This window comes from Aulonocara sp. 'chitande type north' Nkhata Bay, linkage group LG8 (assembly GCF_057382095.1).
Source record: "Aulonocara sp. 'chitande type north' Nkhata Bay isolate Kocher_YH1m ecotype deep benthic linkage group LG8, A_spYH_male_GT1.1, whole genome shotgun sequence".
Lineage (NCBI taxonomy): Eukaryota > Metazoa > Chordata > Actinopteri > Cichliformes > Cichlidae > Aulonocara > Aulonocara sp. 'chitande type north' Nkhata Bay.
Window position 1 is genome coordinate 23,764,234 of NC_141351.1, and position 25,356 is coordinate 23,789,589.

Genomic DNA, 25,356 nt, shown 5'->3' on the forward strand with positions numbered 1-25,356 from the left:
GCACAGAGGCACAAATAACCACAAAGTGACAGGGTATGGGAAAGATGCATAAAGGAAGTAAAACTAGACGTGGAAAAACTGCAAGGGACGTGTGAAATAAGTAAAACTATAGTAAAACAAGAGGCTCTGGATGCAAAATGACCATTTGATCTATGAATCATGGGTAAAACTACCCATCAAAAGAGATTTCTCCTCAAATTCTTTCCTTTTACCTGAGTCCACCCTGCTTTACTGGCTCAGAATATTCTGTGTTCAGGTTTGATTCTGTACTCTCTGCTTTATGTAAGTGTCTTGGTATTTTCCAGGAGAAATAAAAATGGCACAAGAGTACATGAACCCGGAAGGTACAGACATGTTTAAACTGTTTTTTTTTAATCCGTAAACGGCAGCAAGGGCCTCGGCGAGGGAGGGGGAGGGGCCACCGTGCACACCTGACGCACTGGCTCCTCCCCCTCTCACCTCTTTAGCACACATACGCAGTTATCGGCTTTCTGTTTGGCTGCCCTGGGTTAGAAAAACGCGAAGCTCAGCATCAGAGTAGGATATTAACAGTATGGTTGACAGCTGAAACCCGCCAACCTAACAGACGGAGTTTACAGGTAAGTCTTCAAAGATGGTAACTGGTTGTCAGAACAGGTGCAGGCTGGTTTTGTAGCACGTATGAAGCTTTATCTTAAGTCAAGGTGTCAGCCGAACTCGGCCGAATTGGCCGTTGGCTCAATTTAAACTAATTACGTATGTGTTTAATTAGACGGACACTTTGTAAAGACACTTGTACCATTTTTTTTTTTTCGTGGTTTCATTAAAGAGTTCTGGCGCCGTGCCTAGAACTCACCTGTGTCGGCTTGAGTTCGGGCCTTATTGGGGCTTCCAGGGTGCACAGCTCGTTATTTATTGTTTGCAGATGCGGTAAGAAGCGCGATGTGTCGAGAGAACTCAAAGATTCCTGAGTCCATGCTTGAAGGCTTTAAGGTGGACTTGAGAAATCAGTTTATTTACCTAACAAACAAATATTTCCCAAATAATGTTAAAATGACTCGTGTAGTCAACCGAACTTGACCGAATTGATCACTGTTTTTGTCTTAATGAAATACAGCTGTGTTCAATTGGACTGATGTTATAGGAAAGCACGTGGGCGATTATCCCACAGTTTGACTATGGAGTTCTGTGACGGCGCTTACGCCTCACCTGTGTTAGCTGTGATTTGGGACTTAATTGCTGCTGTCAGTTTGTACAGCTGGCTCTCTTTTCATTTACAGATGTGATAAGAGGCTGTGAGCTGACCCAAACATTCCCCGGGATAAGCTTTAAGGGTTTGAGTGTGACTTGTGAAATGAATTCCTTCCCTTGAGCGCACTGTGATTTCGCCAATAAAAGATTACATCTAGGGATGGGTTTAGCCGAACGTGGCCGACTTTATCATTGGCCTGGTTTCAACTAAATAACTGAATGAATTGGACAAAATAAACACGTTTAAGAGACTTTTCTTAATTTTAGTATTAAGTTCTAGCGCTACATCTGTACCTCATAGGTGTTACGTTTGCTGGCAGTTTCACTGACGCCTACAGATAAATGTGTCACATTTCTTAACATAAGGTCGAAGCTTTAATGGGAAATTATGAAACAGTGTTTCTTAGTTGGCGGATAAACGCCTACACTGCCAATCAGTGATAAGTGTTTTCCCTCCATGTGTCGGCATGTTTCAGGTACTGTATCTACAAGAGGAGCCTTATCATTGGCCTACTGTAAACTGTACTGTTGGATTATAATTCATTCCGACTTTTAGTAGTTGTAAAGGAAGTTGGACTTATTTATCCTAATAAATCAATCAATAAAATGTCATTTTCACAAGTTAAATCATTACAAGTGAGAGATTTCATAGTAGAACGAGTATATTGCAATGTGTGTCAATGATAAATGATCAATCACATCTGAGGTAGACCTAAATGTGGCAAAAAAAAAAAAAACCCTTAAAAGTCAAGTCTTAAACTGTGAAATGAATAATTTTGCCACTGGTGAAGCATTTATTCGAGGGAAATTTGATTATGGAGAAACAGGGTCACTACTTCGCTAATAAAATGGGATGATTTGCCCCTTATTAATAAGGAATGATACAAAATCAGATATATTAAACTAATGAGCTTCAGAGGTTTGAGACTTTTATCTGTTAGATATTTTAAAGACCCCAGAAAATTGTTGCCAAATGAATGAATTATGAAAATTAGCCAGATTTAAACTGTTATTTTAGTAGTAATCAGTCTGCAGCTGATGCAGTTAAACTGCTCTGCTGTATTGTGAGAAGGCCCTTTCTTAACAGTGAAGTCAATCAGACGTGACTCGGTGAGGGTTTGTTTCTTTTGCAGTCTGAAATGAATACTTTGATATTTTAATGTGTAACTCGGGTTTGTGGTACTTTATTTGTAGTGATGGGGATTTTTCGCGCACACACGCCATTTCAAGCAGATGAATAGTGTTGGCAGCCCTTGACTTGAAGTTGCAGATTTCATTCAGCTGCTTTGAGGTCCACCGGTGCTTTTCTTCTTTAAACGCGTGTACACCTGTTCACACATGGCTCTTTCAAACTGGGGAGATTTTGCACCACTAACCGCTGCACACTGGGTGTCTGTGTTTGAACAGGGCAGTGTTATTGATCTGCCTGTTTTGAGAATAAAGGCAATGTTCGGATACCCCGGCTCTGATGTAAGGATGGTGTTTTTTAAAAAACCTGCAGACTGGCAGCACAGCTCGTCACCTGCTACGCGATCTGCATGGCAATAACAAGGAGACAATAAACCCAGTCAGTGTGCTCTGGGTTCATTGTGTCTGTACAGCGTAGACATTCAGGGCTTTTCTGAGAGAGGACAATGTCTAATTGTTCGAATATGAATCATAAAAAATGCGTGTCAAAAGTGACGAGTCAAGTTTTCAAATTGGAAACAAACCTTGTTTCGAAGGCCTTTAATTGGCAGCTTGGCATAATTTTAAAATGAGAAATCTGATAAATGACAGGAGCGTGATAAAATTCAGATCAAATCTGAGGTGTAAAACTGACAGCAGCGAGGTGGTGGAGCAGGTTTACTGCCGATGGCACAATTGATGGTGGTTTGCTTGAAATGTCATGAAGCAAAACTCTGAACCACAGTGAACCTCGCAGTGAGAGCAGGGGAGACTTCTAGGCTGCTTCAAACTAGAGACGGTGTGTATGAGAGCTGTGATGGTGGAAGTAATAGTGAAATCTTATTTTGGGATAAAATTGTAAGGTACTGCAATGCTTCCTTTGTTGCGTCCTTTAGCAGAGGATATACTGGATCCTCCTTAATGCAAGGAAAAGAGCTGATGCCATCCAATAGTACATATGTTCGCTTTCTTACAGTGATCAGTGACACAGATCATGCAAATGTTAATTTGCAGTTTTGTTTGGTTTCGCTTCCCTTTCATGCTGTGACCCACTGATATGGTTTCAACCTTAAAAATTAGTATTAGTTTTAACCTGAATTTAAGTGTTGCATGAATTAATTGAACTTCAGGCACAGAAAGCTTAAATGAAGGCAGGAGCTGCTCTCGATCATCATTTCTATTTATTTGAAATTACAGCTCTGGCAGTGAAGTGGTATTTTTCACCAGTGGCTCAGGAAAGCCAGTAAAAACTCAGTGGGTAAAGTATCGAAGATTCACCTCCTGGATTTTAGTTTGACGTCAGCAACATGCAAGCGCAGAAAGATTCTTTTCTTTTTTGTTTTTGTTTCCTCACGTCTTTAGGAGTTATCCTTCTCACCTTTCCTTGATCTCATGACTTTTTTTTCATCATGATCAAGGAAAAGTGTTTAGGAGAAGCGTCACAGGTATATTTGTCTGGTCGGTTTGCTGCAGACGGCTTTTTGCACGACACTTTTTGGACCCGTTGGCAAACTGATGCAGAATTATTAAAGTGAGATGTTGCCTGATGTGACTGAATGTGCTCTGGCAGATTATCATTTAAGGAGAAAAGATCGGTTCACTAAAATAAAAAAACTAGATTAGACGGAGCAACAGAAAGTTGTATCTGATGGTTCAACATAAATCTTGGAAGAAGTATGGAGGAAATGTTTTTAGCGTTTCAGAATAAACAAATGTCTTAGAAGATAGACATGTCTGTGTAAGATGTCTATCACATGGCTAGCGCCTCTCCACCAGCTAAATATGAAACTTAAAAAAAAGAAAGAAACCCTTGTTAGCGGTGAACTCAAAGTAAATACAATGATAGTAAAACTTTATTAACCCTGCTTTTCCAGCTTTTATGAACCTGTAACTCTGTTTTTATATAAGCTTGACTTGTATTTTTTTTTTCTAGAATTTGCTTATAAATGATTAAAAATGATTTTTAAGAGGTTTGTATTTGATAAAATCCTAAAGTATCCGAGCGGGTACTTCAATTATTAGTGGCAATCAGTACTAGTTTGAGAAGAGATCTTTGAGAGAATGTTAAACTGTTTTTGTTTATGGTTCAGCTCCAGGAAAAAATGCAAATGCCATCAATCCTCTTCTGCTGATCCTTTTCATGGGTGCGGGGGGGCTGGAGCCTGGAGCCTATCCCAGCTGTCTTAGAGCGACAGGCAGGGTACACCCTGGACAGGTCGCCAGTCTGTTGCAGGGCTAACACACGCACACAGACAACCATTCACATCTATGGGCAATTTAGTTACCAATTAACCTATCCCCAGTAACTGCATGTCTCTGGACTGTGTGAGGAAGCCGGAGAGAATTCACGCAGACACGGGGAGAACATGTGAACTCCACACAGACAGACCCCGTCCTGAAAATGCAAATGATTTAAAAAACAAACAAAACGACACTAAAACTTCATGCTTTCTTTTATTTGATACAAACCAAATCAGTGCTCTCTGTTGCAGCACGGTGTGGGTGTTTACGGAAATGTTCAGCGACCTATAAGGAAATCTGTTTTCATATTCAGACGGTGCGCCGCAGCAGTAGGTGTTTGTGGAAAATCAGGTTCACATTTATCTCGGGCTGTCTGCCACACAGGTTTATTTTCAGAAAGACAAACATGACTCAACCGAGCTGTTGTTCTAGTAGTATTGTATGCTAATGCGTGTAATTGTTGTCATGTTATGAGAGGTATTTTGTTTATCGCCAATTTGCACAAACATGGTGACAAAAAGAGCTTCCGGAGATCAGCAGCAGATCTGAAAAACAAACCTCTATGTGCAGTAGTTTGTCAACATATGGTTAAAAACTAAACCTCCTTTCTAATATTACTGTCATGAATTAAAGAGAAGAGAGAAGCTTAAGTATTCCCTGAGATTATAAATGATAACGTGTGAGGTTGTGTGGTTTTTTTAAAAAAAAAAAAAAAAAAAAAAAAAAAAGATTTTATTTGGTGATATCTCAGTGCAGGCATACACATTTCAGTACTTGTTATTAGGAAGTGAAGCAGTATTATTTTTCTGCACTTATTATCTTCATGTTATATTGAAGATTTTAATTCAAAACAAAGAAATTATATTTAACTGAAGTGTGGAGATAATTTTTGGACCAGCTGCTCGTCTGTGACGTGTTCACTGACATGTGGTGACTCGCGGTGCTCTGAACACTTCGTAGTCCTGTCGCTGTCTAAAGCCCACAGCCTACCTGAGCACTGATCATGTAACCAAGAGAACCGTTGCTTATTGAACATTTTCTCCCTTTCAGATCATAATCTGTAAATTATAAAGGCTATGTGGGGAAAAATCTCAGATCATCTCCGACATTCAAACTCACTTCCCTTAAATTGCGTCTCTCCCTCCTCTCCCCCCATTCCTTCCCCATTCTGATGCTCGGTTTGAACTTCCGCTGTTGTCTGTGTTAGTGAGGCGATGAACAGGTGTTCCTAATAAAGTAGGTAGGTAGTACCTCTGAATGGCAGTGGCATAATATCTGTCTTTTATTTTGAAAAACTTATGAAAGTAGTTTTGGTGAAATGAATGAAAATGAGGCAGATACAAGAGATTGTTACCCTACAGGCTTAAACTTTTAGAAAAGGCCAACATAAGTAACACAGAAAATGGGCTTGAAATTGTATCTAGTCAATATGTTTTGACTAAACCATCAATATAGAACATAATCCTGAAACAATAGCTAATGAAAAATACTGGATATATACAAAATAATGTAAAGTTTGTCCAAAAACATCCATGATGGTTTAATCCTAAACTGGCTGTAGGTGCGAATGCCGTATGACAGCTGGCTCCAGCCCAACCATGACCCTGATTTGGGTAGTCAAAAATAAATGGATGGAAAATCTGGAATCAGCAGGAAGTGTTTACTGTTTCTATTAATATCGCTCCAATAATGCAGCACAAATGTTGTTATGCTTAATCTCACATTTGTGACGTACAGCTGGCTGATTAAGCTTTAAGTATACATTTAGCACTTGGAACACTCCCTCTGTCTGAGTAAAGGTCAGCAGTATTTTGCATGTGGATTTCACCAGCAAGGTCATTGCAACAAGGACGACATCGGCTATAATAATAAACCTGAGCTCTCGAGCAGCCTGTGACTAAGGGCTGACCTTCACCTTTGCCCTCAGGTAACATGATGGAGGTGGCAGGTTCATGGTCAGAAGTGTTTGAGGGCTCAGAGACGAAGGAGGAATCGTCCGAGACGCTGTTGGGCAGCTCTACTCTCACTCTGGCTCCTCTGGTATCAGACTCGCCATCCATCCGCCGCTCCCAACCCATCCTGATTACCTCAAACAGGTACGACCAGCACACACATTAGTCACGGTGACTGCTCAATACACACACCATGGACATGAATCATTAAACTCATGAAGAAGGAGGTGGATGTTGACTCAAGTCAGTGACTCAAGAGTCATCTGATGTTTAAAGAAGTGAGTTTCTGTTCCTCCCAGCAGATGTAATAAATACTGCGAGCTGTCAGTGGGTAGATGTCACACAGGTGCTGTTTGACTTCTTTTCTTTGCTGGGGTTCTTTATCACGGCTTGATGGATGAGCTAAGACAAAGAGAGCGACGTTCTCATGATGCAGAGATGTCATCACCTCGGTGTCAGCGCAGTAAAATGAATAGGTGTTCCACGTTAGGCAAGATCAGGAAGAGGAGACCGGTTCCTCTTTCCAGCAGTGGGAGAAAGAATATAGGCTCTCCCACTGCTGCAGTCCCCCCCCCCCCCCCCCCCCCACACACACACACACACACACACACACACACACACACACACACACACACACGATTATGAATCATTTAGCTTTATTAGTGTCCATGAGTGGGCTGATATCAGCCCAACAGCTAAAACAGTATTAGATAACAGCATCTGTCTGCCTCTCTTTCACTTTCCCTCCAGCTGTAAATTATCTGACCTGTCTTCTTCACTCTGCATGAGCAGAAGAGGTAAAGGCATGTTATACAGCTGGAAATCTCACAGCAAATGCAGTACTATGTGAGGAGTGCACTTGGAAAAGTGGCGCATAAATATTTACGTGACTTTAAAACTAAAGGAAAAAATCCAGCTGTGTCAGCTGAGACTTAATAGGGTGATGGGGATGATTCCCATGAAACCTGGGAAGAAATCCAGACTACATTCATGGTTTAATATTCGATTTAATTGATGTGTTGCTTACAAGTTTTAGCTGAGCTGTGACTAGACCTGGCAAGTTTTATAGAAATTCAGGTGCAAGGCTGAGGCGCCCTGTTTTAGGTTTATCATGGTTTTGAACAGTTATCATCTTAGTCTGCACATCTGGGTGAGAGGAATATTCCAGGAACTATGACACCATTTTTTCCCGATTGATCATGAGATGAGGCTTTTATAGACAACCTGTTCTTTAGCAGGTAGGTCTGCAGTGTAAGTTACCATGGTGATATATGTGGTAATAAGTGAGCACCCATGAAAACCCAGGCTTAAACCTCACTAAGTCTCAAATCCTGCTTGGTATTGCAAACCACCTGTAATCTCAGACTAAAGGGAGACCCAGCTAGGATCTCGAGCTGCTCATCACCAGATACCGATGACTGGCTGCTAATGAATGTTGTCTTGGTACCTTACCTGACCTCTCAATGTCTGATCAACGTGCAATATGAGTGCAGGCCTGCAGGGGCGACCTGTCATGTTGTTGAGTTTATGTGCACGCTGCAGTTAGCTACGTCAACTTCTGTCTCAAACACGTGAGACTTGTTGTTGGGATTCATTTGTCTCAATTCTCAGCACCAATAGATATGAATATAATCGGCTTCATTGTGTCTGCATCATGCTTGTTACAGTAGATTATTTTTTTTATCATCAAGATAAATATAGAACATTACCAGGCTTATCATTTAACTGCACAATGAGCTTATTTGTCAGTTTTTCTGAGTTTGCCTCATTTTGATGTCGTTGTGTTCTTTCTGTCTGAATGTTTCAGGGCGAAGGGCGTGGAGTCGTTCTCTTCCTCTGTCCCGTCCATACCAAACCCGTTCCCTGAGCTTTCCAAATCTCCGGTGCTCATCAGTTCATTTCCACCACAGTCGAGTGACAAACATGTAAGTGTCCTTCCTAATCAGCTAATTCAGAGATCCAAGGTAACCCTTTAAATGTTTCCAGTAGTAAGTATTCTTTTTGTGTTTTAATAGCTCTAAAGTCTCTTTATTTTGACTATTTTGTTAAAGTGACCACTGCATGTTTAATCCTTTCATTCCCCATTTTCAGTTTCCCTGAATTCAAACCTCATTTCAGACTTTCAGTCATGCCTTTTAAAAGAATATGTTTTACAATTCTGCAGGCAAATTATCATTAATCCACCTTTGAAAGCTGTCCCCAGTGGATCCTCCTGTTTTTTTTCTACATTAGGTTGTAATTTCAGTTTCACTTGAGGCTGAGTGCCAGAGTCAGGCTAGAGGAGTTAGAAAGTACGACATGGAGAAACACTCTGTTGGTTTAGGTCTTTTATTTTCATGGGATTTATTGTACTTTTAGAAAGTGTTTGTTTGGGCTAATCAGAGCTTCTACTGAGTGAATTCCATCACACCTGCTTGGCTGACAGGTGCTATCAGAACACAGAGCCTTTACCTGTCTGATTGTGACTGACAGCAGAGCTATGTTGCCATGCCTGCATGGACTTATTTTGAATCACAAACACTGCCAGAGTAAGCATGTCTGCAGTTACATCAGCATGTCAGCGTGTTGCGCGAGCCAGCTGTGGACTGGATTTATTACTTCACTTTTTTTCTGAATATTCCACCAGAAAATATCGATGCTCTTACCTTTTGTCACCCTCGATTTGAGTGACGTCTGCGTGAGCTGAAATGCACTCGGCGTGACTTAACTTTTTGTTCCCCTGAGGCAGTCTTCAGGTCTTTCCAGGGTTCAACAAAATCAGTGTCCCAATAGTCAGACTTCCTTCTCTTTAAATGAATCGTTTGAGGTTAGTGAAACTGAGTGTGACTCTGCGTGGGCTTTAAGATGAAGCTGCAGCCTGCCTTCTTTTACACATGGCCAGCAGCACAGAGGCGCCATGACTGGGACGGTGAACCCAGGTGGAGTGAAAAAAGTTTATTTTCAGGTTCGGCACCAGATGCGCTTCATTAGCGTATCAAAAACCCAGTGAAAGTCTTTTTGTCACACCACCTGCTCAGCAAGCTTAAAGGGGAAGAAAACAATCTTTTCAGCTGCTCCCATCCATCACCAGCAGCTCCACACACAGCGATAAAATACTGAAACTAAAGCTGATCTTTGCTGCCATCTGTAAAATCACAGAATGGTGAGTTCATCCAGATCAAGAAGCTGAGCGAGAGAGTGTGAGTCCAGCTTTGAGGCCACAATTTGTGCACAGGAGTTTAGTCATGCAGACACAAGGAATGGCCAAAAGCACTTCCATAAATAATAAATCCTTTTTCCACTTTGCTGTGGAAGAACTTGACTGTCCTGCAAAGAAACCTGAACTCTGTTCCTCCAACACACCGTCTCTGAGCCGGGATGTATCCATGTTGGACCTTGGTAAATTTCTGACTCCCTGCAGCTGGTTAAACATCTGGTGCTGGCACAAAAAGCAGAGGATCTTTGCACAAGCTGATTAATTGGGTTTTAATTTAATTTACCATTTTGGTTTCCAAAAATTCTGAAAATGAAATGATCAACTCAAATGCACAGGTAACATTGAGCCATCAAACAGTTAATTTAAAAAGTTTTAATTTAGTAATCTTGATTAAAAATAATGCATCCTGACCTGTTTTTGATCCCATCAGTAGCAGGAAAAACTAAACCAGCGCAGGATGCAAAGTCGTTAATGGAGCATTAACCTGAAAAGAAACAAACGAGGGATGAGATTGAAATGAATCTGGAAACACAAAAGCTCGTGAACAGAGTCGTGAGTCAGCTGCGTGTGGGCTGCAGAAGATTTTCAGCTTTCCAAATGGGCTGTGGCGATCTGGAGGTTATGAATGACTAGCATAGAGGATAGTCTTCACTCTTTGCTTTCCATTAGCGCACATGTGCATGAGTGTAAAGGTGTTTGTAGTAAACCAGTGAAACCAGTTCCTTTTGGATTAAAAGATAAAATCATGAGCTTTGTGTCTTAAATACGGAAACGTATGTATTTATCTTTTTCAAATGAGCCGAGTGAATAGTCCGTGGACTGACTGGATGCTGACCTGTGGGGATTTCAGCTAAAAGAATTTTCCTCCCCCATAATCCCACTTGGTCAATGGGTACCTATTATTTATTATGTCTGACGCAGTCACTCGCCCAACCAGTCTGGACTTAATTGATTGACAGGCGCAGGTTTCAGGGGTTTCTGGTCGGGCAGGTTCGTTGTCTTTTGCTTGAAAGCGTGCTGCGAGATCCAGACAGTGTCAGACAGCAGCGCTCTGTCTCATCCTGACCGGTGAATAACCTGCACTCAGTTCACCTCAGCAGCATCGGGAGTGCATGGACACGACTGCTTCATCGGTCTGTTTACTTCAGCGTGTGCAGAAGAAGATGAAGATGGGAGAGGATTGGGTCTGAAGCCTGCGGTGTAGATGCTCAAAGTTAAGATGCAAACAAGATGAAGAATAAAACAAGCCTCGCTCATATCACACTAAAATTAGGAAGAATTTAAAAGTCCTTCAATTTAAGTGTCAAGGCTTATTAAATACATTGTGGCTGTCTGACGTTGCACAACAGTTGGCAGGATCTTGGCTGCTTGTCTCGAATGCGCTGATGTTGAAACGGTGCCAAAACCAGCTGCAAGACTCGTGTAGCGCACTTGTTTGCGTCTCAGTGCTGTTTTTACCTCGCACTACAGTTGTTCCACAGGTATAGCCAGTGGTGCCAGCAGTGAGCTTGATATCATACTGTGCACGTAGCGTCTAGCACCTCAGTGGTGATACGAGCAGAGCATCTGCAGACTCTCTCCAGGATCCTAAATGCTGCTTTTAAAAAGCAGTTTTCATTGGCTCATTCCAAATCCAACACTGATCTATTTTCCTCATCTGGTTATTATAGTTTATTTATTGCCTGATGTGGTTGTGATAATTGTCACTAGGTGGTACGGCAAGTGTGTAATTGGAGGTAATGTGAACCTCAAAGCTGAGTCTCACACTGAATTCTTAAAACGGAGCGTTCTTCTGCTCCTCCCTTAACTCGGTGACCTATCGCGGTTAAGTTCAGGTGGCTTAACGTGAATGTAGAGGGTGGGAGCGAAGACGGATCCCACTACAAGACACATCTGAGGATGGATGCTCAGGAATCTGAGCTGATGGGCTTTAATCACATCTGTTCTGCTGTTAAATAAGAACGTGCTTATCAATGAGGTCTTTTTTTTCTTTCTTTTTAAAGTGCAGGGGAAATGATAGCAGTGTCTGTATGTGGCACAAGGACGTAAACACAGGGATGGGTCAGGGTCTCACGCTTACTGAGGCTCTTCTACAAATCATACAGTTCAGCTGTGAGCACAGATTTTAAGTTTGTCAGTAAATCAGCGTTTCGTTCGTTGCTCCATCTGAGCCGTCAGGTTATGTCAAATATTCATGGTTGCCTGTAAAAAGTGCACTTTCTCATAGTTTTTAATTCTCACTTAGCTACTAATAAAAAATAAAATAAAATTTAAAAAAAAGCTGCAACCTGTGTCTGAAACTTCAAACTATAAAATTAAGTCTCTTGGGAGATTGTGTGCCCAGGCCTGCCAGCAGCATCTCTCTTGACTGTCCTAGGTAATGCCTATTACTGCCCTCATAAATGTAATTTATTTCTTTAAGTTAAAAAGCTAATATCTAAATGCAGAAAACAGAAGGCGTCTCTGCAATTCTGTTATGCAAGGCTGGGAAATTATAAACTAAATCTGACTTCATATTATCATATGAAGTTAGATTTTGTTTCTAATTTTGTTTTAACAAAGATTAATATTAGCATCAGCTGACTTCATTATGTGTGAAGTATTGGATAAAACATGGTGTGTGTGTGTGTGTGTGTGGGGTTCAGGCGATTAAGGTGTATGGAGAGGACAGCCACAGCAGGTCGGTGTGGGTTTCTCCAGGAGCCACAGCCAGGGAGGCGTGCCACATGTTGGTGCAGACGGCTCACTGCAGCGACCAGGAAAACTGGGCCCTCCTCGAAGTCCATCCCACCCTCGGTCTGGGTAAGACGACGCGGTGAACGAACCTTTTAACTGCGGTATGTCGAAATTTCTCATACCTCATCCTGTCTCCACAGAGAGGTGTCTGGAGGACCACGAGGTTGTGTTGGAGGTTCAGGCGACCTGGTCTCTGAAGGGTGACACGAGGTTTATGTTCTGCAAGAACTACGCCAAGTACGAGTTCTTCAGGAAGCCAATGGTATGCAGCAGCCGTTTGTTTAAAACCATGTGACAATGCAAATCTAAAGAGAGAACTCTAAGATGAATAACCCTTTTTCCTTCTTGCATAACAGCAGACTCTGAGCAGAGGTATTTTCAGCGTCTTTATTAAACAAGTCGGTGCAGTGGATGTTAATAAGGCCTGAAGTCATGGTGGCTTGATTGTCAGGTTGCGTGCTGGTGCAGACACACTGACTTAATTCCTCAGATATTTCATTACATCGACTCTGTGCTGTCACCTGTGCTGTTAAACAGAAACGACACTTGAAACGCACTGAAAACAGTCCCGTCCCACAGCTCTCTAACGTGTGCCCACACTGCCTCCAGAAGGCTCAGCAGTGAATAAGATCATACATTTAGGCCTTAAACTTGCACAGTTGCATAAAGCAACAGAAATTGTGAAGCACAGTTAAAGATGATGTTAGTGAAAGTAAGAAAATACTGTGTTCTCTGAAGTGTTGCTAAATTATGTCACATTAGTTTGCATGGTGTGGCTAACGCTAGCATCCATGCGCTCAAGCTGAATGTGGTTAAATATGAATGCCAGTTTCCTCTGATTAACTTGCAGCTGCACATTTCTTAAAGCCAAAGCACTGCTGGACCACACTGTCCTCTCACAGAGAGGGGGAGCTGTCAGGGATGCAGACTGGGGAAACTGTCCTCTCCTCTTCAGTACATGTCAAATAATTGGTGTAACTGCTCCTATTATACATATACAGGGCTTGAAATTCATATTTCATAGTACAGTTGGCTGGAGTTCCTCCTTAAATGCGTAGCATGTAGTTGTGAGTGTAATTGCAGGTTATGCATTTTCCTCTTCTTGCCATAGATTTTAATATCTGCAATCTCTGCTTTAGTTTTCTTTTTGCTGTCCTGTCACATCTGCATCTCATCATGGTAGATTTTACAGATCCAGAAGTGCATTTTAAGTTCAAACCCTGGATATACTCGGGGATATTTTAAGATCAATTTTAAAATAATTTATGTAAACTTTATTAGCTTTTCTCTTTGTCCTCTTAGCCTCGTGTTATTTTCCATCAGTTGACATAGGTTGGCGTTTTGCTCCTGCAGCTCTCTGTTGGTGTCTTGAGTCTGATCGCAAGAGCTTTTGAGCAGAGGGTGCACACCGGGTGTTGACCAAGTCAGATGTTGGTCCACCTCTGCAGCACATCTGGCCCATCTTTCTGGATCTGTGAAGTGTTGAGCTGAACACTGTTTGTGGGGATTTTCCCACGTTGTAAATGCTGCATTTGCTCAATGCTGCACTGAAATCAGTCGGTAACACAGTCCAGTGACTCCAGCAGACACTTTGCCTTTCTGGGATTGTGTAAAACGTTTCTGCACGTTAGCACCTGTCAGACAATGGGTGTTATTTTCTTTCCTCTGGTGCTGGAATTACCCATCCAGCCACATTTGTGGCTACAGCACTGAAAACAAAAGCTGCAGAGTAAATGTTCTTTATTTAATCTTTGCTCGGTCACATTACAACATAAATGCTTCACTTTGCAGACTGTTGGATGGTTTCAACAGTTTTTTTTTTAAAATCTGATGATGAAATTTCTTTTGTGGGTTTTAATTTTGTTTATGCATAATTATCTTTTATAGCAGTTATGCAAGTCCTGCGAGTGCAGTTATTCCTTTATATGAACGAGATTTTAATGCCAATAATAAGAGTTTAATGTTTCCTCGTTGGTTTTCCATCAAATCTTCACGCTCCGGGCACACTGGGTATTAACCGTCTGCGTTAGTGTTAAATTTAAGTTGATGAACGTGCAGAAACCTGCATGTTTTAAGCTAACAAAACCACAGCAGCCGTCTCCCTCTGGGCACTTTGAAAGTGCCAGTTTGGCACCAGTTTGATTTCTTTGTGCACACGACTGGAAATTTACCTCGGGCTTTTTCTGATCACCTCTCATTTTATTAAATTTTTTTTTCTCTCCACGTCTTGAACAAAGGATCATGATTGGTGGAAGGTGTGGTGTATATTTATCTTTGTGTAGTTTGTCGTGTTCCCCGCTCACTGATTGGTTGGATGATGAAGTCACAGGAGGAGAAGAAGCTTCTTTGTCATGTAAATGAGTGTCTGATCGTTTCAGGGGTATAATGACAGTCCTCTGCTTCTTCTCACAGCTCTTCTTCCCAGAGTCCATGATCTCCGACAGCGCTGATGTCAACAAGGGTATGACGTCATCAGAGCTCATTAAGGTAAACCGTCCTGAAATCAGAAGCTCAATCACAACGGCTCGCTGAAAGCACTGCTAGATCTGTCAGCTCAGAGCTTAATGATGTTTAATGTTGCTGCTCAGTGGTTTACACTGCGAAACCAAAACGTCTTAAGATTATAATTGACAATGTAAAATGAAACGTGTATTTACAAAGGTTCAATCAGAATGATAGGGTACAGCAAAAAAAAGAAATGGGTCCAGCATGAATATTACTAAAAAGTAAAAAGCCAGTATTTGTTTTTAATTAAGTTTTAATAAAAAAAAAAAAACTCTTACTGATGCATGGAAAAACCAAACGACTGGTTAAATTGTTTTAATCACATTGAAATTCACATTTCAAGACTTTTTTTTTTCTTTTTTCATTAACTCAAAAGAACCAACAAATCAGACTCTCTGGGTTTCTAAGAGATTTAACTCACAGAAAATCTGTATAAAGTTTAAAGATTTGGGGCTCTGCGTTTGAACTTTAGAAAAAATTGCAATGTGTCGTCTGACCTGCAACGCTTTGAAAATTCTGCCAGTCTTGGCTGGCTGTGCTCTACACTCGGCACTGATCTGGCTTTCTCCAGTTATGATGAAGTATCAGTACCGTAGTGCTGGCGGAGAGTCAAAGCCAAGTTCTGATTTGATACCTGTGCTGGATTAAAAAGCCGTAATCCTCACTGTGAGGAAAACACTAGAATTTTATATATATATTTTTTAATCTGAAAAGCATTGTCCTTGACTCTGCTCTTAAAACTATTTAAAACAAAATATGAGAGAGATGCTTTCAAAATGCACATTTACTCGTGCCTAAATCATCTGAGTACTTGGAGTCTCTGAGTGCTGAAGTGCTTTCAAAGTATGGAAGTATGTGATTTGAGGTTCCTGCAGTAATGCTGTAGTAATGAGTCGTGTTTACTCATCAGAACCTGCTCAAGTCTGGGACCTGTCCGGAGATCCAGGGTTTCCTGCATGTTAAAGAACCAAGTCGAAAGGCCTGGAAGAAGGTCTATTTCTTCCTTCGCCGCTCGGGACTCTACAGCTCCAGCAAGGGCTCGTCCAAGGTCAGCAGGTCCAGCACAGTCACAGACTTTAGTCACAGTAACTACATGACCTCTAGTTTGAGTAAATCGAGGTTCTGTGTGTGTCTTCGTGCAGGAGCCTCGTCACCTGCAGTATGTGGCTGATCTGGGCGATCTGAACGTCTACACTGTGGTGAACAGCCGTAAACTATACGGAGCGCCGACAGACTTCACCTTCTGCATTAAGGTGAGCTTTTTTTTTTTTTTTTTTTTTTTTTTTTTTTTCTTTTCATGTTTGTTCAGTCACCTCTTCAATTTAGCATTCCTCTTGCCTGTGTAGTCTTTGTGGCTCATTGAGTCAATAAAGATCACTTTCACTTGTCACACGAAGAAGGAAACGGGTGGATTAATGATGGCTCTGAAGCCATGACGGTGAACCTGCACGCACAAAATCAGAACTCCTTTGCTGAGATGTGGCATCATTCCTGTTTTCTTTACTGCAGATTAGCCGCTGAATTGAAAACACACATGGGGAAAATTTGGCCTGGAGGCTGGATTGAGATGGTCAGGAGTCCAGTTCCTGATATCCTGAAAGGAAAATTAAATGACACCCAAAAATCGCTACAAGCTGCAGCATGGTGTGCATGTGGAGCAGCTACATTGTCTAAATTTATTAATGATACTAAATATAGTTTGACACGGAGTTGTGGTGCAAATATTGGCTTTCTTGTCATTGAGCTGGATGTACGCGGGCGCCACCATCTTGGACTAGGGTTTGCGAAAATGGAGCACTGGCTCTCCTCCTGCTGCAGGTTCTGGTTGGAGGAGTCCTCCATCTCACAGTGGACGACCATGCAATGAGTCTCACAGCAGCTCAACTCATCAGTCAGCCAATAGCAGCTTCTTATGGCTGCTGGTAGCACTGCATGTTTTGATTTGTTAGATTTACACTGAATCGAATGGCGATCTTTTTGTTTGCCATGGAAAATAAAAGATTGGGGAGCTGTGTGTGTGTGTGTGTGTGTGGCCCAGTCTCTCATATTGAGACATTTATTTCTGTTTTATTCTAAGTTTTGGCAGTTTCTTTCATGTTTCTGTGCACCTCCATTAAATATACCTTTTCACTTGTGTTTGCACAGCCTTCCAAAAATCCCATCCGTGTTCAGGACCTGAAGATCCTGTGTGCTGAGAACGAGCAGACACGAACTTGTTGGACGTCCGCCTTCAGATTGTTCAAGGTATTGTCCATATTTATGCAAGAAACGCCTTGTTTATCATTTTATTTTCCATGTGTACTTACAACCATCTTGTGTGCTGTCAGTACGGGAAGCAGCTTCAGCGTAACTATGAGATGTCCAAAGCAGCTCCACAAAAAGTGGAAGGATCCAAATTAGCAGATGGCAAAGTGAGCTCCTCACACACGATGCACAGAGTTTGAGCCTCTTTGGATCGTCCTCTCATGTTCATGCTCTTCTTTTATCTGTGTGGGCAGTCAAAGTCGGAGGCTAGCCTGGTGGCCATGGACTTCTCTGGGAAGGCTGGCGGGAGGGTCATCCAGAACCCGATGGAAGCCCAGAGTGCAGAGCGGGAGGAGGGGCTTGCATGGAGGGTAAGGATGGAGGGAGGTGCTGATGCAGGACCAGACCCCCATTTTTAATTTAAAGAAACTATTAATGGAGCACCTTTCCAGCACGTTAGTACAGTTTGGTCCTGGTTGGATAGTGTCCAGTGATTGTACTCACGGGTTTGCAGCTGACGTGTGCTACCTGAGAGCAGTGAGGCTGATCCAGAACAGCTCCGGCCTGTGACACTGACGGCGAGTTGGCCGAGACTCCATCAGAATCAGAATCAGAATACTTTATTGATCCCTGGGGGAAATTATTTTTTGTTACAGTGCTCCATTATAAACCAACATTAAGACAAGACAGACAATATGCTAACTAAGAATAGTACCATCCATACATACATACATACATACATACATACATACATACATACATAAGTCACTTATAAATAAATAGTTGGAAAAGAAACATGTGTAGCTGTAGCAGCAAACAGTGTGTTAAGTGGATGCGTTGTACAGGGAGATGGCCACAGGCAGGAATGATTTCCTGTGTCGTTCAGTGGTGCTTTTCGGTAATCTCAGTCTCTCACTGAACGAGCTCCTGTGGCTGACCAGCATGTCATGGAGTGGGTGGGAGGTGTTATCCAACATTGTCTTTATCTTGGACAGCATCCGCCTCTCCGACACCACCTTGAGGGAGTCCAGCTCCATCCCCACAACATTGCTGGCCTTACGGATCAGTTTATTAAGTCTGTTGGCATCTGCGACCCTCAGCCTGCTCCCCCAGCATGCAACAGCATAGAGGATCGCACTGGCCACCACAGACTCATAGAAAATCCTCAGCATTTTCTGGCAGATGTTGAAGGACCTCAGTCGCCTCAAAAAATAGAGACGACTCTGGCCCTTCCTGTAAAGTGCTGTGGTGTTTTTAGCCCAGTCCAGTTTATTGTCAATGTGTACTCCAAGGTATTTATAGTCCTCCACAATGTCAACACTGACCCCCTGGATTGAAACAGGGGTCAAGTGTTTCCTGGTCTTCCTGAAGTCCACGATCAGTTCCTTGGTCTTTGCCACGTTGAGCTGCAGATGATTCTGCTCACACCACGTGACAAAGGAGTCGACCACAGCCCGGTACTCTGTCTCATCATCCCTGCTGATGCATCCAACCACTGCAGAGTCATCAGAAAACTTCTGAAGATGGCAGGTCTCTGTGCAGTGGCTGAAGTCTGTGGTGTAGAGGGTGAAGAGGAAGGGGGAGAGGACAGTCCCCTGTGGTGCCCCTGTGTTGCTAATCACCTTGTCAGACACACACTGTGGGAGACGTACATATTGTGGTCTTCCTGTCAGGTAATCAACAATCCAGGACACCAGAGAAGCATCCACCTGCATCGCTGCTAACTTATCACCCAGGAGGGTCGGCCTGATGGTGTTGAAAGCACTGGAAAAGTCAAAAAACATGACCCTCACAGTGCTCGCCGGCTGGTCCAGATGGGTGTAGACACGATTGAGCAGGTAGATGATGGCGTCCTCTGTTCCGAGACGAGGCTGATAAGCGAACTGAAGGGGATCCAGGTGTGGTCTTACTATGGGTCGCAGCTGGTCCAGGATGAGCCTTTCCAGGGTCTTCATGATGTGGGAGGTCAGTGCCACGGGCCTGTAATCCTGGGGGCCACTGGGACGAGGCGTCTTTGGTACAGGGACGAGGCATGATGTCTTCCACATCACCGGGACCCTCTGCAGACTCAGACTCAGCATAAACAGTTTATGAAAGACTCCACACAGCTGGGGGGCACAGGCCTTGAGGACAAGGGGACTCACTCCGTCTGGTCCAGCAGACTTGCCTGAGTGAAGTCTCCTCATTTGCATCTCAACCTGGTATTGAGTGAAAGTGATGGGTGGGGGAGGGGTGTCAGGAATCTCACAGGAGGCAACATGTGAAGAGAGAGGCTGGCACAGTGGTGTGGCTCTGGATTCCAGGCTGACTGCAGGTGAGGTTGTGGGGGTGGGAGCAGACACTGTGGTGTCGAATCTATTGAAAAATAGAGAGCTCCAGAGCTGATTGGAAGAGTCATAAAATCCCTGTTAGCTTTATATGCAACGTTATGACCCCGTGTAAAGCACAGCTTTTAATAACATCACTGAAGCAGAAACTTTAAAAGGACACTTGTACGGTTTTATATATAGAAACAAAATTATTTTAGCGCTCTCAGATGAAAGTAACCCCCCCACCTCCCCCTCTGAGGCTTCAGAGCTTGCTTTAAAATATTCCAGTGATGGTTGTCAGCATTTCCACTGCTGCACAGCAAACGGTGACTGCTGATTAACTTGGCATACTTTATTTTTCTTAATTGTAAACTTCCCCTTTACAAACACAAGGTTTGAGCAGCAGCCGGGAGGAATGAACATATTTGGAATATCTACTCTCTGACATCCTACAGAGATGTGCTTCGAGCGGCCTCTGAATCACAGCTCGGGTTTCACTCAGTATGTCCAGATAATCCCTGTGTGAAACTTGTGAAACGTCTTTAATCTGAGCATCCATCAAACTTGCTGTAAAGGCTTTAAAAGGAAACCTGGTGAGGATGCTTATGTAATGTGGTTTCAGCTCGACCTCATGGCGAACAGTGAATGGTCACAAAATAACATCAATAATTGTCTTGTTGTTTTGTTTACATTCAGCCCAGAATGCTTGAAATGTCTGCAGCACAAACTACATGTTGTGGACACTCTTAACCGTTCACCCGTCGCTGTGGCAACCAAGGGAAAAAATGTCAGACCATTATATTCAAACTAGAATCATAAAAAGTTTTTATTGCCTTGCTGAGAAGTTTTACTATTTAAACCTAACAGTAGATTTTATTGTCTAATCCTAACAGATGACAACACCATTAAAATAACTAATGGGCTAATAAATAAACATGAGTGGTGAAATGATCCATGGCAGCGTCAAACCTCCGGCATCCAAATGTGGACTTTTTCACGATATTTATTTTTTTTAAAAGTGAAAAATATTCACTTTGTGTACATCGATGCAAATTGGTACATGTGAGATGGGACCAATGGGAAAATTAATGGAAAAATCTAAATTGGTTGCTGACGGAGGAATTTAGACACCACAAGATGTCTTGTTTTTTTTTTTTTTTTTTTTCCCCGTTCCACAGTGAGTGGGTGCTGCTCGCCGTAAACAGCAGTCAGAGTGAGGTGTGCCTGCGGCAGGAGAGCAAATCCTTCTCTGCACCGTCCATAGATTTTTCACTAGGTGCTCTTTGGAGGGGAAAAAGTCACTAAATCAGCAACTGAAGCCTGACAGCCACTGCTGTCGGAGAGAGAGAGATGTCAGGCATCCAAGCAGAGATGGTGCAGGCTTTATTTCCACATTTAATAAAAACATGCATATTTATACAGATCTCTAAAAGGGAATAAATTCTTTTCACAACAAATATCTGGTACAGATGTAGACCTTCAATTCTTCATGATTTTCTCTTCCACAGAAATTTAGATTCCCTGTGTTTGATCGGCGTTTGCTCTTAGCTTGATGTGATAAACCTAGACTACAGCTAACTCACCACCCAGCCTGAGATTACTGTGTTTTGTTTTGGGAGGCGAGGTGACTGATGTTTCAACTGGTTTCTCTTGCTTGTTTTTCCTTCTCTGCCACAGAGGCGAGAGGCCCTGAGGTGCAGTCTGCCTAACCTGAACTCTGCTGTGAGCCCTTCCTGTAAGTTCACATGAGTGGAGATGTGGGTCGTTGTCCGGGGGTGGTTGTGTTTTTTTTTTTTTTTTTTTGGTTTTTTTTAATTTTATTTATTTTTATTTTCTTATTAGCCATCCACAAGACCCAGCTGTGGTTTCATGGTGGTGTTTCCAGAAAAGAAGCACAGAGACTGATAGAGAAGCAGGGGCTGGTGGACGGGTGAGTGATAAAGGCATCACATCTGTAAGAGTGTCTTGTGGACTGATCGTTTGTATTCAAGTAGTTGTGTATGGAGAGTATTTAGCATGCGAATGTAAAACTGAGGTTGTGCTACTGCTATTAATGTTAGCCAAACACACAGATGGGGACAGATTATCTGTCTCATCCGGACTGGGTTAGGTCACCTAGAAGGAACTGGAAAGGCCCACTGCTCTACTTAGCCTGCTGCCACCACAACCCAACCTCAGAGGGAACATGGTGATGCCCTTATTTCTCCCTTTTGTTATTCTCAGAGGGAACCACTGACACTTTCTGCTCATCACTGAGCTGAAAGGGTTCCTGTGCGAAGCGTTACCATCTTTACTTACAATTCCTAAGTAGTCCACAAAGCCTCATTGGTGCTCGATGGCTCACTGGAAGGCTTGCATGCTGCTACCATGTTTTGTTACAGCTCAGCTCCCATGAATGTTTCACCATATTTGCTGGGCGACCTGATTTACTTGCTCAATACAGCTTTGTGGGTTTTTTTTTTTTTTTTTTTTTTTTTTAAACATGAACAAAGTTTACTTCTTGCAGTTGCAATCTTTAACCTGTAGAGGTCGCCTCTCATGGTGCTTTTGTGCAGTGTACTAAAATACTCCATACAGCATCCACCCTGTCAGATTTAATAGAGGAAGGTTTCAGTGATGTACTGAAGATCATATATTTGGGTTTACTGGCCAAGTTGACATAAAGCATGTCCTCTGTGTAGCTCTACCAGTGATCCCACAGGCTGAAGGATTGTCTGTCGTGCATTTCTCTCGCAGTTTTAACTCGAGCTGCTTTTTGCAGGATGTTCCTGATTCGTGACAGCCAACAGCACGCTCAGTGCTTCGTCCTGTCGCTGTGCTATCAGCTGAAGACCAAACACTACCTGGTGATCCCAGTGAGTTCCCTTCATTCAGTCTCTGCTTAAAAGGAGAAGCCTTCTGTGCGTATGACGCGCCCTAATTTTGATCATCTTCGTGTTTGCAGTTTGAGAACGGCGGCAGGAAGTACTACACCATGGACGACGGCGACACGCTCTTTATTGACCTCCTGCAGTTGGTCGAGTTTCATCAAATCAACAAGGGCATCCTGCCAGTGTGCCTCAAACACCCCTGCGTCTGCGTAGCACTATAAACCCACAGCTCCTTCACCTCACCTCTGCCCAGCTGCATCACCACCACCCAAACTCCCCACTCAGGTTGTCAAAGGAAATCTCTCACTGCAGTGTGATGAATTTATCAGGCTGTGGGACGAGGACTCGAGGGAAGACGGGCGAAAAGCATACTCTCTGCTCCTCCTCCCTTTGGTTTTAAACACATTCTCCACATCGTGCGGCTCCAGACTGTAGCGTTTTTTTTTTTTTTTTTTTTTTTAAATTTTAATTAACGAGCAGCGGCCCCACCGGAGACGGTTTAATTAGCCGCGTTAGACAGACTTTTTAGCGCTTTGGGGACCATGTTGATGACGTGCACTTTGATTCGGATCCATGCTGCGGCTGCCATGAGCAGTCAGACTTTCACTGTGTCGAGCAGCACCAGCGAGAGGAGGTGGTGTGTGTGTGTGTGTGTGATTCTCACCTGCACAGTAGAAGTGTGGCCAGCAGAGGGCGCTCTGACTCAAAGCTCAGAGGAGGAATTCATGGATTTCTCAGCTCAGCGTAGGAAGAGAGCATGTGTGGATTACTGAGAACATTTAACCATACAATGCACCTGGTTGCAATCATGTAGCATGTAAATTCTCACTCTCCTGACTGCAGTTTTTTTTTGTACTTGTATTTGTGCCTTAAACAGAACCAGCTTTAATTCGTGTAACAGTAAAAGCTATTTCACTGCTGTATTTGCACAATGATGGTGAAGGGGAATCTGTCTTTTGGTTTTACGAGAGTAAAAAGCTAACTGCAGAGGAGATGCGGTCAAAGCTATACATCAACTCTGTCGTAACCCTTTATTTTATAGGTCGATGATTTCTGACCGTTTTCTGTGTAATTGGGGAAAGTGTAGTTTACACCAAAAAGCAGAGCTGGTGTTGAGGTGGAGAGAAAATGCAATAATTACAAAATGTTTTTCTGCTTCGAATTTATTTGGAAAATATGCACCAGCTTTTTTTTTTTTTTTTTTTTTTCTTTTTTTAAATTAAAAATCCAGCAGGGGGGAGGGGGGCGATTGACTACACTTCATTTTTGGATTTTATCATGAAGATTTGTTGCTGAAATGTTTGCATGTATACCCACATGGGCATTATTCATTCAAAGACAAATTTAGTTTCCACTCATTTTATTATGTTGAACAGCATTTGTGACTTTTATTGACATGAAATGTTTTCAGATGTTTTATATGTTGAATAAACTTTCATATTAAAGATTCTGAATTTAAAATGATTATTTTTACTACTCAAACTTTGATCAGATTAAGTAAAGTCGGTTAAAGCATAACAAAGGGATGCCAGCCTGTCCAGTTTGGAGCAGAAACCACTGCGAGCCTGTTTCAGCTCCTTTAGTGCAAATGGACGTGACTACAGGTGCGCTGGAGAGGAAATGAGACTACCTCCATGGAGGTCATGGTTTAACAGGTGACCACAGCTTGATGATCGCTCCTCGTCCCTCCTGACTCTAGCTCTTTTGTTTTTTGTCCTTGTGGCTGGTGGGTTTGCATCATGCCTACAGTCCATTTAGGTTGCACATAGTCCAGCTCCTCCAGGGTGGCACATTTATGGGCTGTTACACGAGAAAAGAGCTGATGAAGGACCTTAACCCAGCAGCATGACTGGTACCTGACCTCCAGTGGGCTCCTTCAGCATGTTTTGGCCAAACTGTTAGACACCATGAGGTGACACGCAGACCTGATGTCCTTCAGTCAGACCTGTGCTAGCACACCGCTGTTCAGTTGGCGTCAGCCTGAGAACACACAGAACTGGCAGCTCTGTTATTGGCACCCTGATCTCATCGCAGACAGCAAATTCACACTGAGCATGTGTGACAGATGTGAAAGAGTCTGCAGAGACCGTAGATGAGACCATCATCCAGCATGACCCGTTTGGCAGTGGGTAAGTGACGGTCCGGGGAGGTGTATCCTTGTTTTTTTGTTTTGTTTTTTTTTTTTAGGCTCCATTTGTTTCTTGTTCTGTTTCCCATATTTATGACACATTGAAAAACATCAACTATAGTTTTTAATCAATTTCATGCAAAAAGGGGTTAACCTGAATCATCTCGTGCGTTCATGCTAGGTATTAAGTGTCTGCCTTGAGGCTTCTGCAGCAGTAAATCCTATTAATCTGGGTCTGTTATCCACGATTCAGTGCAAACATCACAATGTAGTCATTCGAAGTGGAAAATTACAATAAAATCAAAGCTTGCGATGGTAAAAACATTCACAGCTATCCATTATGTTTGCCAAATGAATGGAAATTCATATCAAAGGGGCAAAAAAGTCGCAATTAATGTTACAAGACACTTTTACAATTTGTTAAAAAAAAAAAAATCTCTCTATCTCTCTCAATCACAGAGGGACCTGTAAAGGCATTGCTGAGGTTTAGGTGATGTCACAAAGTCAGCTTAAGATTAATTAAAGACTTCAGTAAAAAACAAACTAAAAAGTACTTCATTTTAATGACATCTGGCCAGTATGGAGCTTAAAGATTATATAACGATACAGAAACTTGGTGGTACATGGGGGGGGGAGGGCTCACAGACCCCTCAGAGCTATCTGCTGTGTCATTAAAGAGGCCCACACTGACTAACCCTAATGTGGCTTTGTTTATGCATTGATTGATATGGTGTACAGTATCTGTATTGGCAGGAACTCAGATTCAGAAGTATTTCCT

At 42.6% G+C, this 25,356-nt stretch overlaps 1 protein-coding gene across 1 annotated transcript; it reads left to right on the top strand.

Moving 5' to 3' along the window:
• Window positions 1–466: 466 nt before the first annotated feature.
• grb7 (growth factor receptor bound protein 7) lies at window positions 467–23,885 on the top strand. Its single transcript, XM_086304438.1, has 15 exons — window positions 467–599; window positions 6,566–6,734; window positions 8,398–8,515; window positions 12,432–12,588; window positions 12,663–12,784; window positions 14,935–15,009; window positions 15,938–16,075; window positions 16,170–16,280; window positions 17,173–17,271; window positions 17,355–17,438; window positions 17,526–17,642; window positions 21,258–21,315; window positions 21,423–21,510; window positions 22,342–22,435; window positions 22,525–23,885. Exons 2-15 carry the CDS (start codon window positions 6,571–6,573, stop codon window positions 22,669–22,671), a joined length of 1,572 nt encoding a protein of 523 aa, XP_086160564.1. The 5' UTR covers window positions 467–599; window positions 6,566–6,570; the 3' UTR covers window positions 22,672–23,885.
• Window positions 23,886–25,356: the final 1,471 nt, after the last annotated feature.

What these genes read in the sequence shown, in the direction of transcription:
- grb7 (XM_086304438.1), top strand. Translation starts at nt 6,571, where the DNA reads ATGATGGAGGTGGCAGGTTCATGGTCAGAAGTGTTTGAGGGCTCAGAG. An exon ending in AGTTCTTCAGGAAGCCAATG is followed by an intron (nt 12,785 to 14,934) that starts GTATGCAGCAGC and finishes TTCTTCTCACAG; the next exon opens with CTCTTCTTCCCAGAGTCCAT. An exon ending in CGTCATCAGAGCTCATTAAG is followed by an intron (nt 15,010 to 15,937) that starts GTAAACCGTCCT and finishes TTTACTCATCAG; the next exon opens with AACCTGCTCAAGTCTGGGAC.